Genomic DNA, 16,271 nt, shown 5'->3' with positions numbered 1-16,271 from the left:
TTTTCTAAAACTTATAGCCGCTACATCACACATAAACGAGAACGTGTTTCATTCCAGAGATCAGTTGTTTACCTGCCAGCAACTGTAAAACAGGTCACAGTAGTCGCACAGGTCCCTCAGCGGTGCAGCTGTTTGACATGCTCTATTTTAGTCTTTGTTCTGGTTATTTGTTAGGTTCCCCAGCAGCGAGAGCGTAATGCATTCACACTGTCATGGGCCTGGGTCCCCAGACCAAGGGCTCATGTGTTTTTGTGGACTTGTTTATTTTTTTGAGCTGTCATGTTGATGTCCCTCTTTTCCCCTTTTACTGGTGTGTGTGTATGTGTGTGCAGAAAGTGGCCACACAAGGCAGAGCAGAGGGGGGATGCAATCAGGTTCGAGTACACTGTTATGAGTAATCACTTTACCATGCCAGCTTAACACACAGGACTTCCATTCATTTATTAGCCCAACCTTAAACCCAGTCTTCATCCTAAAAGAGATTTATGTTCTTGGTTGTTGCTGCTTGTCTCCAGATGTGATCACTTTCATGCAAAAGTTTTCATGCAAAGAACGTGAACCTAAAACGTATCATTAATGATTTCATTTAAAGAAAACAATAAATCAGTTACATAAAATGAATCTCAGTAACATTTCAACACAAAAAATGTACAAATGTATGTTTGTAAATTGTATGTTTATGTATATACGATGTATATTTTTATGTATAAATGTACTGATATACAACTCCATTGATTTATTTTAAATACAATTAATAATAAATGTAATAATAAAATTTAATTACATTTACAAAGAAAGAATTACATTTTTGCTACTTTATTCTTTAAATCTGAGCTCGAAACACTGGGGCAGCTTAGAACTGTAGACTGCACTTATCTAGTTTAACCACTAGATGGCTCTAGACTACAACAAGTAAACAGCAGTGCTATGATGGGGAGTGTGTGCCTAAATTGGAAGGTTGCTGTGAAGTTTTCATCGGTATGAACCAGCCGTGACGGCCCATTTGAATCTGCACAGAAACTTGTACTTTTCTTAAGACAACTAATGTCAGCTACTGGTCTTAGTTTTAATCCTTTAAACGAGTCATAAAGCTCCTGGACCATAAAGGAAATGCCCATGCAATGTTTAGACTCTAATTGGTTCTTACAAAGATAGCAATATCAGCGGCAGAGGAAAGTAATTAGGCAAGATTGCCTTTGGAGTGAACACTGCCTCTCGTAGTGGAGCTAATTATGAAAACAACCTGCAGCTACAACTGCTTTCACATCCTCGATGGAAACTCAAGTTAAGACTCACCCCAGGCTACAAACCTTCGTGCTGAACCAAAAAGCATCCGAGGCGCTGATCGGGATTTACATGTCAAAGGAAGGAGTCAGTCAAAAATCCTCCAAATCAACTTCAAAGATTACAAATCTTTGATCAACATATTAAAGAGTGTTAAGGGTTTTTTCCTTTTCATCAACAGACAATTAATCACAATTAATTTGCTGTTGCTCTTTTTTCTCTAGGATCCAACAGGATTTATCAGTTTGATTTTAATCAGTTGTTATGAAACCAAAAGACGGAAAGCTCTGTCTGATGTTAACATGTAGACTTTTGTTATTGTCACTACTTTCTTACACGTGTTTTGTAAAGACTAATTAAATTCTGGCCTTCTTTTCTGGTCAGATCTACCCAAAGAGGCTGAAAATCAAAATGGCTTTACTAGATGATGAAAACTTTCATTTAATGCTTTCCTACACTTCAGTGGATTCGGTGTCTGTAACCTAAGCTAACCTAAATGTTAAAGGAAGACTTAGGCAGCAACAAGATGGCAGTTTTTTTTATTTATTGAATACTTTAAATAGTTAGATACTTTTTCTCTATAAAATCATGATGCACTGTTAGCTGCATTCCTCCTGACAATAATCAATGTAGAAGTAACAAATCTATTGATTTCTTTTTTAGTATCACTCCAGGACAGGATGTTTTTAATTTTGTCAATATAAAAATTTAATAGAAGGCAAGCCTAGAGATGTAGTTGAGCATGACTATGAGGTTTTTCCTATTAGCACAGAGGACAAGGTAATGTCATCTGGGATAAGAAGTTGGAGTTTAGGTTTATTTTCCTTTGGTTTTATGACAGCCGGAGAGCAATTCTTTTTGGTGTCACATCAGGATGCGCAATCTGACAAACATGTGGAGCTACATGCTAGGTTGACAAAGGAGCAGTCAAATGTAGCTTTTAAAAAAGTAGCATTAATTAATTAGTATTTTGAGGCCTTTCACAGTATCATAAACCAACTGATTTTTGTCATCAGACTATGAAGTTGGAAATCATTTGCAAAGCCATAAATGTAGTATTTTTAGAATCCTGCCTCGTAACGTTTCGGCCTTAGCAAAGAACCCCGAGGAACTCCATACTTTTTTACCAGTTTACCATTTAATACTGTATTTTCATGATGTGCAGGTATATAGAGGTACTTCATGCCTTCCTTTTCCTTGGCCATCCATATTGTATTTGCCAATATATACACAATGAGCAGAATATGGGGAAAATAAAGGCACAACCAAGGCCTTAATGATAATGATTACCTATTAACATTTAGATATTTTTAAAGGTATAGAAGTCAAATCAAGTTTATGGGTTTCTAAATCAGTAAGAAGCAAAATCCAGTCTGTTTTAATATAATTAAAAGTGTCCTGTTATGTAAGAACGTTATTTTCTCCCTAAAACAGCTTCTGCTTCATAAACACACATACTAATTAAATACCCTATATAAGTAGCTAATGATTAAACTTTGGATCAGAAGGCTCTATTTCCCGTGCGGTGCTTCTCTGTGTAGACAGAAACAACCAATTAACAGAAGAGCTGGTGCTCCAGCAGACACAGCTCAGAGATATGAGAGTGTAACCTTGAAAGCTACTACAGCAGGAGGGAAAGCATACAAACAACACAGTTTTTTTTTAAGCAAGAAAAATAATTTATTTATAATGATATAATAATAATTTCATCACATTGGCATTGCAGAGCTGCAGAAGGAAGCGTTTGTGTGAGACGCCACCTCGCAGCAACAGATTACACCATTGGATGGGGCAAGAAAACAGGGGTTATTCAATACATACATGGAATATTCCTTTAAATATGTATTTTTCAACGAGGAATAACAAAAATAGAATAATTCCAATATCTCTGTCTGTCTCTCTTTCTCTAGGTCTCTCTAATTATCATCTCTGTGTCTTTATAAGCTGCCTGTACAGCCCCCAGTACTGGGGTTTAAATTGGGTTTGAGGGGGTTGTTTATCTCACTTTGCTTGGGGAGTAAAGCGGATGGAGTTTATCAGTGATGGACTTTATGGGCTGTTTGTCCACTCCAAGTACTAAAACACAGTAAACTTCACCCATCTGTCACTCCTGAAGCAAACACAACAAAGTCTTTTGGCCCAAATCTGCAGCCACAGCATCTCTCTATTTCTTATTGTTACTCTCAATCGCTTGCTCATAAAGCCGAGACTGTTCAAAAATAGAACAAAGTCCTGATATTTTTATGTGATAATGTGATTTACTGAAGTAGCTTAATATATATCTCAAAGAGGTAGCAGCAAAGTGTTTTTATTTCTACCCACTGTAAACTATAAAGCATTTATTTATTAATTTGTTGACAATATTGGGATTGTAAACTCACACTGCTGTTGATTTTTTCTTAAAAAGATGTCTCTGTGTGTACAGCTGAGCTCTGATTGTATCTTTAAGACCTTGACCTCTCTGCTAAGCAATACTTTTGATCCATTTCCAGATGTTTACTTTGAAGGCTAGCAACCACACTGACTATTGACTAGGTATCTAAATGATGTGACTCAAACTCTTTACAAAACATGGACATTAATGTCAGAAAAATGAAGGTGATGCAGAAGTGCCTTAATCCTGCATTATATCTGAAGGCCACCAGAGGGCGATAGCTGCGATTGTTACAAAAAAAACTATTGGTCCTATAGAAATCTATGGGGAAACGGCTCAGTCTTCAGCTCTGTAAACACACTGAGTTTATGAGCTCAGTCACTCATTTTCAGTCAAGAGGTCTCACAATGACTATCCACATATTATCGGCAGTCATCTCAGTACGCCAGAGAGTTTATTAGGATATATTTTAAATTTTTAATTGTCTGGTTTATGTGGCAGATATCCGATGGTTTCCCATACAACGAATAAAAAATGGATGTAGCTGATGTAACATCACCCGTTGGATTTTGAAGGCTTTAAGCTAGCATTTGATCATTATCAGCTAAGATATCAGCTAGCTAGCCTGGTTAAGCTGTAATTGTTAACTAGAGGGCAATTTATATATTTGATAAATAGTGCAAATATAATAATATAATAATAGACAAATAAAATACTATCATTGCAGTTACGAAACGTGTTGAACTAACATCAAGCCTCAAGTGGCCGTTAGAGGAACTGCAGTTTTTATCACTTCTGCTTGGCTTCATTTTTCAGTGCTGGATTTTACTTGATAGGAGATGGGATTAAAGCATTAAACGGAGGAGGGGGAGAAACAGCAATGACAGAAATGGGTTTGGGTTTTCTTATAATTATTATACAAATTACATTTCTTAGTCCTGCAGATGAGCTGCGGTCAACTTTGTGCTGGTGGGGATTGTGTTATTTGTTTATTCTGGTCTTGCACTGGCTCTCACTGGTAGCAGCTGTACTCATAAAGTACTTAACAAATGAATGTCATCAAATTTTATTTTGTAGCTTATTTGGATAAAGTGTGATCTTTCCTTTTGCCTATGAGGAAATTATCCTTGCCTGAACTCCCGCTCTCTCAACTTAACTTCCAAATTTTCGGCGCTGCTTTTTATTTACGTTTCCTAGCAACTGGTTCCTGTTTGGCTGCTCGATATCTGCAGAGGCATGAAATGTAAAAATTACACCAAATTAATTAGCGAGCTATTGCAGCGCCTTCCTCCTTCCTTTGTTGCTTTCTCGTACCTTTTATCAACACGCAGGGAGGCAAAAAAAAAAAAAAAAACAGAGGTCGAGAGAAGAAAAAGCTTTTAGTGTGATTGCTTCTCTGAGTCACGGGACAGCTAAGAAGGAAGAGAGAGAGAGAGGAGGTGAAAGGAAAGATGATGGACTGCATTATGAATTTCAGCGTGGTAATCCCCACATTCAGCAGAGTCTAACCTCAGCTCTGCACAATCATTTTTCCTCCTTCCTATCTTCCTTATTCTCCTCCTGAAGGAGGGATAATGCTTTAGATATTCCATATATTCCTCCTGTCATCTGTCTTTCACACTTCATAAAAAATGTCATTTTCAAAACAGTATGTTGCCAATATATTTTAGAGAATGAAGCTTGTAGCGGTTTCTTCGAGGCGTAGCTGCTGTGTAGGCAGAATCACCACCATCATCTTGAACAGACAACTAATATATTGCACCCTTAGTAGCTTTTCAGAATCAATGAAAAGTTGGCTGTTCTGTCCCAGCAGGACCTTTTAGTCCCACACTTTGAAGATTAACTGAATTAACGAGATTATTTCAGCTTCTAAAGGAACTCCTGTTTCCAAGAAACATTTACAAAACCTGCAAAAAATCAGGTTCTTCTATTAAATGGCTAGATCCTCACATAAGGGATAACACTTTTTTTTAACCAGTGTGCCCATGTGTTCCTGCTTGTTTTTATCTCTCTTTCCTCCCCGATTAAAGAGAATCTGCTGTCTGCCTACATAAAAAGTCAAAAACACACTTTTTTTGATCCTCAACACACACCGTAAGTGAACACCCTGTTCGACAGCCTGGCGCTTTTTTAGATGAAAGTACGTCTCTCTTCACACCACATGTTACAGTGCTGGAACAACACATCCTTTTGCTCCTAACTCTGTACTTGTATCTTCGGTTCCCGTCCCGCTGGGTTTAGCACAGAAACAATCTTCGCAGGGGTTTTTTTGTTCGTTTTTATCCATCTATTGGCCCTCGCTTCTTCTTAACAACCCACTTCACTTATCCTATGTCTGCGACTTATCTGCTCTGAGGCAAATGAGTCTTCATGACCACACTCTGCCTGTATGTGAATGCAGATTTGGGCAATTGTTTGCCAGATTACATGGAAATGCTCCCTTTTACACATGCACTATAGTGCAATTTTGGCAAGATTTACCAAAAAAAGTTACATTGGGGTGTGTATGTACTACCAAGGCAGCTGAAATAAGAAATAAAATCAAAAGAAAATGTAAAAAAAAAAGAAGAAAAAACACAGTAGGCGCTGCAGCAACACGCCTATAATTCAGTATACAAGGCAAACAAACACAGAGTTTTATAGGTTTATCTTTTTTCATTCACTAAATATTTAAAACAAGCGTCACTTGACTAGTCATCATAAATGGTGATAATTTATGCTTTTTTTCTCAGGATGATGGAATACCTGAAGGACTGCTGTAGGGAAGAGAGATGTAGCTGAAGTTTTTTTCTCTGTGGTTCCTCTTTTTCCATCCACCAGGGGGAGCTCTGACTCAATAGCACCGAGAAATAAGTTTGCCAACTGGGAGTCAGGAGATGAAAGGTTCCCCTCCTCCATTTTTCGCAGTCCATCCATGCAGCAGGTTAGTCAAGTGTCAGAGCTGAACCACCGCTGATCAGAGTCATCTAGGCTGTCCACACAGGCATGGACAGACTGATCGGCGGGTCCATGGATCAAAGACCGCAGGGCATTTTGTCCGGTCCCAAAAGTCAAGGTCCTTAATGAAAAAAAAAAACCCCAGAAAAAAAAACCACACTCAAACTTTTCCTGTTTCCGTGTCAGTACACAGATCCCAACCATTCATTCATTTGTTCATTCATCCATGGCAATTCCATATTTCATGGATACTAAAGGGAGCGAAAACAAATGATAAAAACTCGAGAGAAAGAAGGCAGAAGATAAGCGCTGATAGAAAATGCTTTTTGCACGCTCAAACTAAGAACAGCATCTATTTTCTTTAACAGTCATTCATTGACATTCATCCGGTGTCGCGTCTTCTGCTGAGCTCAGATGCATAGACTGAATGCAGAGAGAGGTGGAGAGGCGGAGGAGGGAGAGAGAGAAAAGAGATGGGAGAGGCAGAGAGGCGGGAAGGCGGCGACGGGAGAGGATGGAGAGAAGGGAAGGGAAGAAGGGCAGTGAAAGATGGAGGGAGGGCGAGAGAAAGGTGAAAGAGAGGCGCTGCTACTGCGAGTGAGAGAGGATGAACATGTAGGGGAAGAAAAAGAGAGAGTGTGTGCTATGTGCCAGAAAAAAGGTTAGAGCAGAGAAAAAGAGAGACAGATGGAGTGTGTGCTCCAGCAGTGATGAAAAAAGGAGGAGAACAGTGAGCGGTGAGGAGGAAGAGGAGGAGGAAGGTGGCGCAGACGTCACCTCCTCTCTGTGGCCAAAGAGACGGCGGAGGAGGAGGTGGAGGAGGGTGAAAAAAAAAAAGGAAAGTCTTTCACGCTACGTCACTCCACATCACCACGGACGGACACACAGAGGGGAATTTGATTCTCATCCATCCTCCCGGTTCTCAGGCTAAAACCTGGGCATCCAAGAATTCCAAACTTGTACAGACGTTCTGGAATGTTTACGTTCTTATATCCATCCACTGATTTCTGAAACCCTCTTTGTTCTGGAATCTTAATGTAACAATGTTGAGGTCACTTCAATCATAATCCTTAATAAAAAGGGAAGGAGGGGGACGGACGTGATAATTTGCACACACACACACACACACACACACACACACACACACAAATGTGTGACATGTATTCAGAACAGACACGAAAATTGCAAATGCACACATACATGCACTCGCCCCGTCTGTCTTTTCCCTCCCCTTGCTTTGTTCTTGGCACTTTCCTCTTTCGCACACACACACAAACACACACACACGCACCTTTAGGTCCCCTCTGGTCTGTTTGTAGTGTTTAACAGTCCTTTGGTCCCAACACCAGAGACCAAAATGAATAAAAACCCTGTTTAATAAGCAGGCCTGCTTCATGCTCTCCGTACAGAAACTCCACAGGCATGATATCCTCCGCACACTCTTTGTATGAACACACACACACTTGTGTGTAGATTGGTCTTCTTTTTTTTCTCCATGTTTTGTTTGTTTGTCTTCAGTAACATTTTGCTTGCCAGTCTTTGCGTGTGTGTGTGTTTGAGTGTGTGTATTCCCCTCACTGCGTGGGCAGTTTGTAGTCCAATCTTCTTGCTGCTTTGTACACTATTTATAGTCTTTGTTTCTGCAGATGATAGTTGTTGATAGATGCGTTACATTTATCTTTGTACATGATACATTACAGTATGATCCAGTTTAACATGTACAGTATATGGCCACTGGGTATGTTTAAGAAAAAAATATATGCAAAAAAAAAAAAAAAAAAAAAAAAAGAAACCAAAGAAAGAGTGAAAAGATAGTAACAGATGAGGAAAAAGGTAGCGGCGCAGTGTTTGCGCCGTGTAAACGACCTGCGACACCAGTAAGGGGGAAAAAAGTGCTTATGTTCCAAAAATGTGGTCCGTTTGCCGAGCGCCTTTGTGGAATGTTTTGTGAAGGTCCGTGTTCGTGTTCACAGCACGAGCGATAACACGTGATGCTCATGCCTCATCTTTGGTGGCAAAAAGCGTGCCCCCGCCTTGTGGTTTCTGTTTGTAAATCCTGCTCTTTTATGTAATCCTGTCTGTCTGGAGCTGAGAGGGCTGCTGTGGTGTCGCATTCACCGTGGAGAGAAGACGGAACCACAAGGTCCAAGGTTTGGGAATATTTCCTTTGTCAGTGGTCCACAGGTGATGGACCTGTAATGCTGCTAGCTCAAGGGGTTTGGTAGGATCGAGGGTAAATTGTGTTAAAGTCTTGTATTTTCAGTGTTTTTATTCCATTTGTTTTGTGGATTGATGGGATTCCTCTTTAGGGGGGATTAATATGGTCACAGGTTCAGATACACTCCCCCGTAGTCATCAGGGTTTTTTTTATTGTATTCACCTGGAAGAAGCCCAGGAGTAAAGATGCCTGCTGTGTATCTTTACATTCCCAGTGTCTGCTCCACCCAACTAGCCTCCACACTGAACAAATTCCCAATGAGGAAAAGATAGTGCAGTGCAGTTTAGAAGCATGACCTCAAAACCTCCACCTTCCATTAAATATATTGTGAGAACCTACTTTTCTCTCCGTTGATGTCTTGCTTTCCTAGAGGGGCTGGTTTGACTCGGACCAACAGTGCTCCAACCGTGGGAGGGACCATTTTGTCCAAAAGTGTGCTCCAATTTGATTGGACAGTGCAAATGGTCAACCAGTAGTTGGAGCGATCTGGTTGGACATGTTCGTCAGATGGCCCCGTCCCCCATAGGGTGGCAGGCCATGGAAATGGTTGGTAGCTTTGTCGACAGCAAACAGACCTGGTTTACATCTGCGTAGACGCTTCCATTCACTGATCGCTGGGTTTGTCGTTCCCAGCCGTTGTCTCTCCTCCCTCGGCATTCGATGCCGTGTTGGCTGAAAACTCCGTGACACGTCGGGCCAGGGGGTTTGTGCTTTTTAGAAGCTCCATGGCAGAGACTCTGGTTCCTCCGCTGGAAGACTTGTTGCCTTTCTTCTGAAGGAGGGCCATGAAGTTCTCGTTGCGGGAGCTCGACCTCTGGCTGCTGCCCAAGGTTAGATTTCTGAGGTCGCTACCGCTGGTGCTGTGCTTCACCGGTGACACCAAACTCTGGCGACTGCCAAACGAGTCGGAAGGTTCTTTGCGACCCAGGACCTTTCGTTTGGACCTGGAGGAGAGAGAGAAGATTATCAGCCAAAACTGTGTGTGCAGCTGTTTCACTTCTCAGATTTACTACTCGTGTGTGATGAGTCACACTTTAGTTGACATTTGTTTCTCGAGAATAGAAAAACTAAAATTTGTAACTACAGAAGGGACTCCATTCTTTCTTGTAGGAGATGAAAACACTGATTACCGATCTTCCATTTCCCCATCCTCACTTATTCTTCAGAGCCTTTTAAGCTATTTTCAGCATCACGCAAGGTAAAAATCACGAACACTTGTTGCTTAGTGACTAGATTTCTTGTCAGTTTCTGTGTGTACTCATATCCACGTACGTGCATGTGTGAGAGAGAGAGGGACGCTGGAAGGAAAAAAAAGGACGAAATGAGAGCCAGCGGTCGTGCAGCAAACCCACTTTACATGTAACTGTTGCTAGGGAACCTTATACTCCATCTGTCTCACACCTTTTCAACAAGACAATGCGTATTTTGTCACATGCTCCAGGTTATAAAAAGCTGCCAGGCAGGTTTGGTGATGGCTCAAAGCATTTGTGCTGTCCTGTCAAAACAGACTAAACTGTGAAGCACTTCTTAACCTTTAACTGCCATCTGAGGAAACTATGTGCTCTAATATCAGAGTTTGTACCGATCTTGGTGTTTAAAATATGCCTTGGTTGTGTCTGTGTGCGTGCTCAAACCTGTGTATAATAGTGAAGAGGTCTTCGGTGGTGTGTGTTGTAGGTGTGCTGGCCAACAAGTCGTCATCTGTTTCCTCTTCGATGTGCAGTACAGTCTTTTCACTGGCTGCTGGTTCATCTAAGCAAGGCACACAAATCATGGTAAAACATATAAAGTAGAAATGCTAACCAGCCACTTTCTCATGCACCTTAGATGTTATAAATTTTAATGACCAAACAGCTAATCAGCCAATCACCAACTCATTGAGTTCAGGCAGAAATGTTCAAGACAACCTGCTGAAGATCAAACTCAGCATCACAATGGTGAAGAAATGTGATTTAAGCGACTCTGAGCATGGCCTAGTTGTTGGCACAAGGTGGGCTGGTCTGAGTATTTCAAAAACTGCTAATCTGCTGGGATTTAATCACATAACCATCTCTACAGTTTACAGAGAATAGACCAAAAAAGAGAAAATACCCAGTGAACAGCAGTTTCATGGATGAAAATGTCTTGTTGATGTCAAGCTACAATTTGCAAGGACTGATCAAGGTCCAAAATTGAACATGGGAAAAATGTTGTCTAGTCTAATGAGTTTCCATTTCTCATGCAAAATTCCGGTGGCAAGGGCAGAATCTGGGATAAACAACAGGACCTTCTTGCTGTGAGGGAACAGTGCTAACCACTGCACCACTGTATGATCTGTTCAGGATGTACCCTGGCTCCAGCCCCCCTGCAACCCTGATAAGGATAGGCAATGGAAGGATGGATGGAACATAAATGCATGAGTCCTTCCTTGAATTAATGTTTCTGGATGTTGGTGGTTTAATGATGTACAGGATAGTCACTAACTAAACATTGTTTAAATGCCACAGCCTGCCTGAGTACTGCTTGTTTCTTATGACCACAGTGTATCCATTTTCTAAAAGGCTTCTTCAGGCAGGATAACACACAACATCACAAAGTGCAAATCATCGCAAACTGGTTTCTTGAACATGAAAATGAGTTCACTATACTCAAATTGGTTTCCACTGTAAGCTACAGATCACCTTTGGGACATGGTGTAATGGGAGATTCACATCATGCATGTGTAGCTTACAAATCTGCAGCAAATCTGTGATGCTATAATATCAACAAGGACCAAAATCTCTGAGGAATGTTTTCAGCACCTTGTTAAATTAGGCAGCGCTGAAGGCAAAGGGCACTACTACATGTAGGTATACCTAATAAAGCAGCTGATAGGTGTATATCAGCTGGCTTTGTGCAAACGCATATGTAAATCTGATTTGGCTACAGAGAAAATTAGGTGATAATGAAATAATGATGATAAATGTCATCTTCACTGTTAAAAACAGTGTGAACCATTCTGTGTTTTGATTTGGGCTCATTTTAGAGCAATGGGCCTGTATCAAAACACAGCAGAATCAGGAGGGTATGTATCAAAATTAGCAGGTATGAGTCCTAATCAAATGTAGAAGCTCTGCTAGACGATTATCACCAACACAGGCACATAAAAAAATCACAAGAAACAATGTCTGCAGTGAAACAAGACTAAAAGCAAACTATTAGCTAATATATGTTAGAAAATGCAACATTTGTGTTGGGATGTTTTTGATTAGAAACGATTAGAAGGCCAGAAAACTCCAGTACAAGATTTATGGTATATTTTTGTATTTCATCATTGAATGAATGTACAACTACCCCTACCCTGAAGCGGTGATTCTGTAGGACAGGGACCACTGGTGGAGAATAGAGGGACTGCAGGAGGCGTGTGGACAACCAAGGGAAAATAACTACTTAACTTTGACATGTTTCCATCAAACTGTCCAAGTAAATTTTTTACACAAAGATATTTTCTTTTTCCATTTTTCTACAAATCAGGCTCTGGATGGTATATAAACAAATCCCTCTGTCAAACTATAGAAGGGAATCAAACTAGAACTTTTTGATGTAAGTAAGTATGTGTGTGTAATGTAAAATTTTACAATATTAAAACAATTATTAAAATGTAACCTATATCACAATGACACTTCCTCAGTCAGTTATTGAAAAAGAGACAATATTTTAAAAACGGTGCTTTTGTTTTAAAAGTTTTTAGACTATTGGATTAAAATGTGCAAATGATGTAAGTCTTGGATTAAACACGAACAGCTTTGTATAAATGTTAAGTAGAAAAACACAGTTTCGGTGGTTTCTTTCCAGTAGTCTGACAGAAGAAATGTCATTGAAGTAAAATAGGCCAAAAGTGTTTTTTGTTTCTAATGTCTCTGTAAAGCACTTTGAATCACCTTGTTGTTGAATTGTGCTACACAAATAAACTTGCCTTGCCTTACATGTAATGTGTAGTGTCTCATCTTTAAAAAAATAAATTGATGCATAAAAGCCCTTTTATCTGGTCTTATGAGTCTTCTGAGACCACCATTCGGTGAAAACCAACTTTTAAAGCTTAATAAAGTGGACCCATCAAGGCATACCTGTCCCAATCCCAGTACCAGCCATCTTCCCTTCCAGCTCTGTGAGAGAGGAATCTTGAAGAGAGGATTGTAGTGATGACTCTTTGGAACTTTCTTCATCTGTTCCCAAGTGGTTCTCATCTTGCTCAGGCATGTCGGGAACACTGGGAGCATTGAGAATATCATCTGGTGGGAATGTTCCTACCGGAGACCGAAGGCCCACGGGGCTGTCAGTCTGTGGCGTCTGACGGTCTGTGCTGCCATTAGTGGAGGAGTGGACTGAGGTGGGAAGAAGCAGAACATTTGGCTTCTTGGGGACTGGAGGTGGAACCTGGAAAGGATTGAGAAGGTTTCAAAGAATGAGAAATAAGGAGAGCTGTGAACTGTGAATATGTTTTTTTTAAATTGTTTGCCTTTAGAAGATACTCGATGTTTAACCATGACTTGTGTAAAAGAACAATATATTTAATTTGGTTACCTTGGGTTTCTTTTTGTCTGACAGCTCTGCCAGACAGGAGACTGTCATCCTTGAGGGTAGCGTCTTGCTCTTGTCCTGAAGTTCTGGGGCCTCCTGATTGCTGCAAGGTGAAGGAAGTGAGCCTCCATCTTCGGGGCCAAGACGAATCTCTTGGTCAACATCAAATTCAGGCTCCAAAATTGGGTCTTCCAGGAGAGGCTGAGGGTCTGGGAGAGGAGGGAGATCAAACAGGGACTGGGATAGGGGGAGGAACGATTGATCATAGGCAGTTTGTGGAGCAGCCATAGAGTTTGAATCTGACAGAATAGTGGGATTTGTTGGAGCCTGTGGTGGAGGTTTTTTGGGTTTTGGCTTTTTCATGACTTTGTAGATGTTGCCTAGAGGCACAGGTCGGTCTACAGGTGAGGCAGGAGGCGAGTCAAGCGCCAGAGGGGAAGTGGAGGAAGGAGAAGGAGACTTGAGAAGAAGGTTCATGGGCCGTTTAGGTAAGGGAGGCTTGACTGCAACAGGTGGTTTAGGTTTTGGTAGAGTGGGTGGTGGGCTGGGATCCTCGCCTATATTGCGGCCATGCTGTTCCTCTTCGATGGTGTCAGAGGCTCCATCAGGGCAGTCTTCTAGGTCTCCACGAGAAACTGAACGAAGCCGAACAGTCTTTAGCTCATTCTGGGTAACCATAGGCAGTGCCTGTGAGGAACTCGGGCTGATCTTTCCTGGCTTTGCTGCTGTCGAAGTGTCAGAATGCCGCCGGCTGGCCTTTTGTTTTGGCTTGATGGACGAAAGCTCCAGATGTGCATTCCCAGGCATTTCAAAGGACAGTCTAGACCTAGCAGCTGGATCCTTGGGTGATGGTAGAGATGATTTCCTCTCTGGGATTTTGGGGCGCATCTTACAACCTATTGTACCTGTTGTACCCACAGTCCCCTGACCTGCCAGATGACTGAGTGGAACAGTTGGGGTGGGAGTCTCTGACTGGCTGGAATAGCCACTTGATGGGGACATAAGTCCTGGAGGTTTGAAGGGGGATGATGCCTTGATGTCAGTCTCCATGGAAAGCTGTGAGGGTGATGTGGCTCTCGAGGTGGAGGGAGAGTCAAGAAGGGACTCTGAGCTACCTCTGACTTTCATACATTCGATCACTGTAGTACCTGTTGCTGTGCTGGAGCCTGACAGAGACCTGAGGAAGAGCAAAGAAGAGATGTGAAGTTTTTTTGCTAAATCAAAGTTTGCCAAACACGTTTGACAACAAAACATCCAGGATACCTATGAAATGATGTGAGAAGACATAATAAAGATGACACAATAATAATAACTTTGTAGCACAAGTACTAAACATCCATGTGTAGTTTCCTACCTGTATGGATCATTGCTCTTCCACTCCCCTAGCTGCCAGTGCGTGGGAAAAGTAATTTCTGTCTCCCCCTCCCTCTCTGGTGCCTGGACCTCTAGACTTGGAGGTCTGTCATTCCCTCCTTGGCCTGGCTCTCGCTCACCAATACTGGTTTTAGACGAGTTGGGCAGAAGGAAATCTGGCTGAAAGTCAGGGAAGTGATCCCTGGGAATGTGCAGGCTCTTTGGTCGGCCATCTCTGTAAAGACCACCTTGATGGTGTATTCTGCCCTCAGCTTGTCCAAGGTTTTTCATAAGAGAGACACTCCTCACAGGGGGTGGTGGCTTTCGTTTGGATTTTTTAAGGGAGATGGAGCGGGAACGTAGGCGCAAACGACCTTCTGTGCTGTAGTCTGAAGCTGTGATGGAGATTGTGTCAGTTGTACTTGCGCTGTCTTCTGAGCTCCCTCTAGGGTAGAGAAGGGCGTAATTCTCACCTAAGCCGAGGAAGTTGTGATGCTCTTGTTGGTGGTCCATAGTATTCCCATTTCCTGTAGATGTTATATTACCATCCGGATGGCCTATAACACCCTCTGTGAAACAAAAAGATCCAGAATCTGTGGGTGTGGAAAGGGAACGCTCTCGAAACTTGAAAGCATTCTGTGCTGCTATGGAACGTGCCGACCTCTCCCGTCCTCTCACTGCTTCGCCTCCTCCCCCTCTTCCTCCATCAACTGCAGCCCCCTCTGTCTCACTCCGCTTCCCTATGTCCATGTTATTCAATGGTCTCCGAGAAGGGTCTGTCACAGTCTTGAATGAGCTTGAATGTCCTGAGCTCACCAGCATCACCCCCTCCTGGGTCCCTCCTCCGATGATACTGTGCTGTTTGGGTGGTACCGCTGGTCCTTTGCTCTTACTGTAATTGTAAGGCTCGTTCCACGCTCCAGGAGAAAAGGTGGAACCCTTGGGTCCGTTCCAGGAAGCGGTGGGTGTATTTGAGCAGAGCAGCCCAGAATGGTCCATAGTTTCTGGGTGAAGGTGATCTGGGGCAGGCAGCCCCAAACGGTTGTCTGTAGAGAAGAGAGGGAAAGAATCAATACTCCAAAACTAATCACACCAAATTCCACTGACTGTGGACACTCTAAAATAAAAGGTTATAATAAAAACTTCTAAACATCACATATCTATCTCTAGCTCTACCCATTCAGAAAACTATTCTGACCAGAAAAGGCACAACCTGCCTTGACATCTGTAGCCTCTGGCATTAGTGCCTACACAGTGTGTATCATTTGTTTACTGCCTGACGAGAATAGCCACCATCTTTGAACAGAAGGGATGACTTACAACACCAACTGTCTGCCATCTATAATCCAGTTTTGAGATCCGCTCCCAGACACTTGGGCCATTTGACCTCAGGATATCACGTGATAGAGTGGGGCTAGGTTTTGCAATGGGTTTACCCTAAACCTTGGCTGATTGTGACCCACACCTGTTTTTACACAGGCTCGTGTGATTAGGTAGAGGATCAATAGGGAGTCCATGACCCTCTTGGAGACACTCCCATAGGGCTTAAAATCTGGGATTCTCCAC

The 16,271-nt window shown here is 41.9% G+C and overlaps 1 protein-coding gene across 3 annotated transcripts in view; it reads right to left on the bottom strand.

The window, feature by feature from the left end:
• Positions 1-2,939: 2,939 nt before the first annotated feature.
• nhsl2 (NHS-like 2) overlaps positions 2,940-16,271 on the bottom strand; it is a 225,123-nt gene continuing 211,791 nt past the window's right edge. For all 3 annotated transcript variants that reach the window (XM_085264007.1, XM_085264014.1, XM_085264021.1), the window contains exons 6-10: positions 14,707-15,751; positions 13,356-14,529; positions 12,899-13,208; positions 10,448-10,565; positions 2,940-9,757 (exon numbers count right to left, since the gene is read on the bottom strand). In XM_085264007.1, coding sequence (XP_085120133.1) covers positions 9,418-9,757; positions 10,448-10,565; positions 12,899-13,208; positions 13,356-14,529; positions 14,707-15,751 — 2,987 coding nt within the window. In that variant the 3' untranslated portion in view covers positions 2,940-9,417. The remainder of the gene's footprint in view (positions 9,758-10,447; positions 10,566-12,898; positions 13,209-13,355; positions 14,530-14,706; positions 15,752-16,271) is intronic.

The sequence above is a fragment of the Mchenga conophoros genome, linkage group LG3 (genome assembly GCF_057382185.1).
Source record: "Mchenga conophoros isolate Kocher_MC1m ecotype Shallow Benthic linkage group LG3, M_conophoros_male_GT1.1, whole genome shotgun sequence".
NCBI lineage: Eukaryota > Metazoa > Chordata > Actinopteri > Cichliformes > Cichlidae > Mchenga > Mchenga conophoros.
This window is presented reverse-complemented; position numbering and strand designations above follow the sequence as displayed.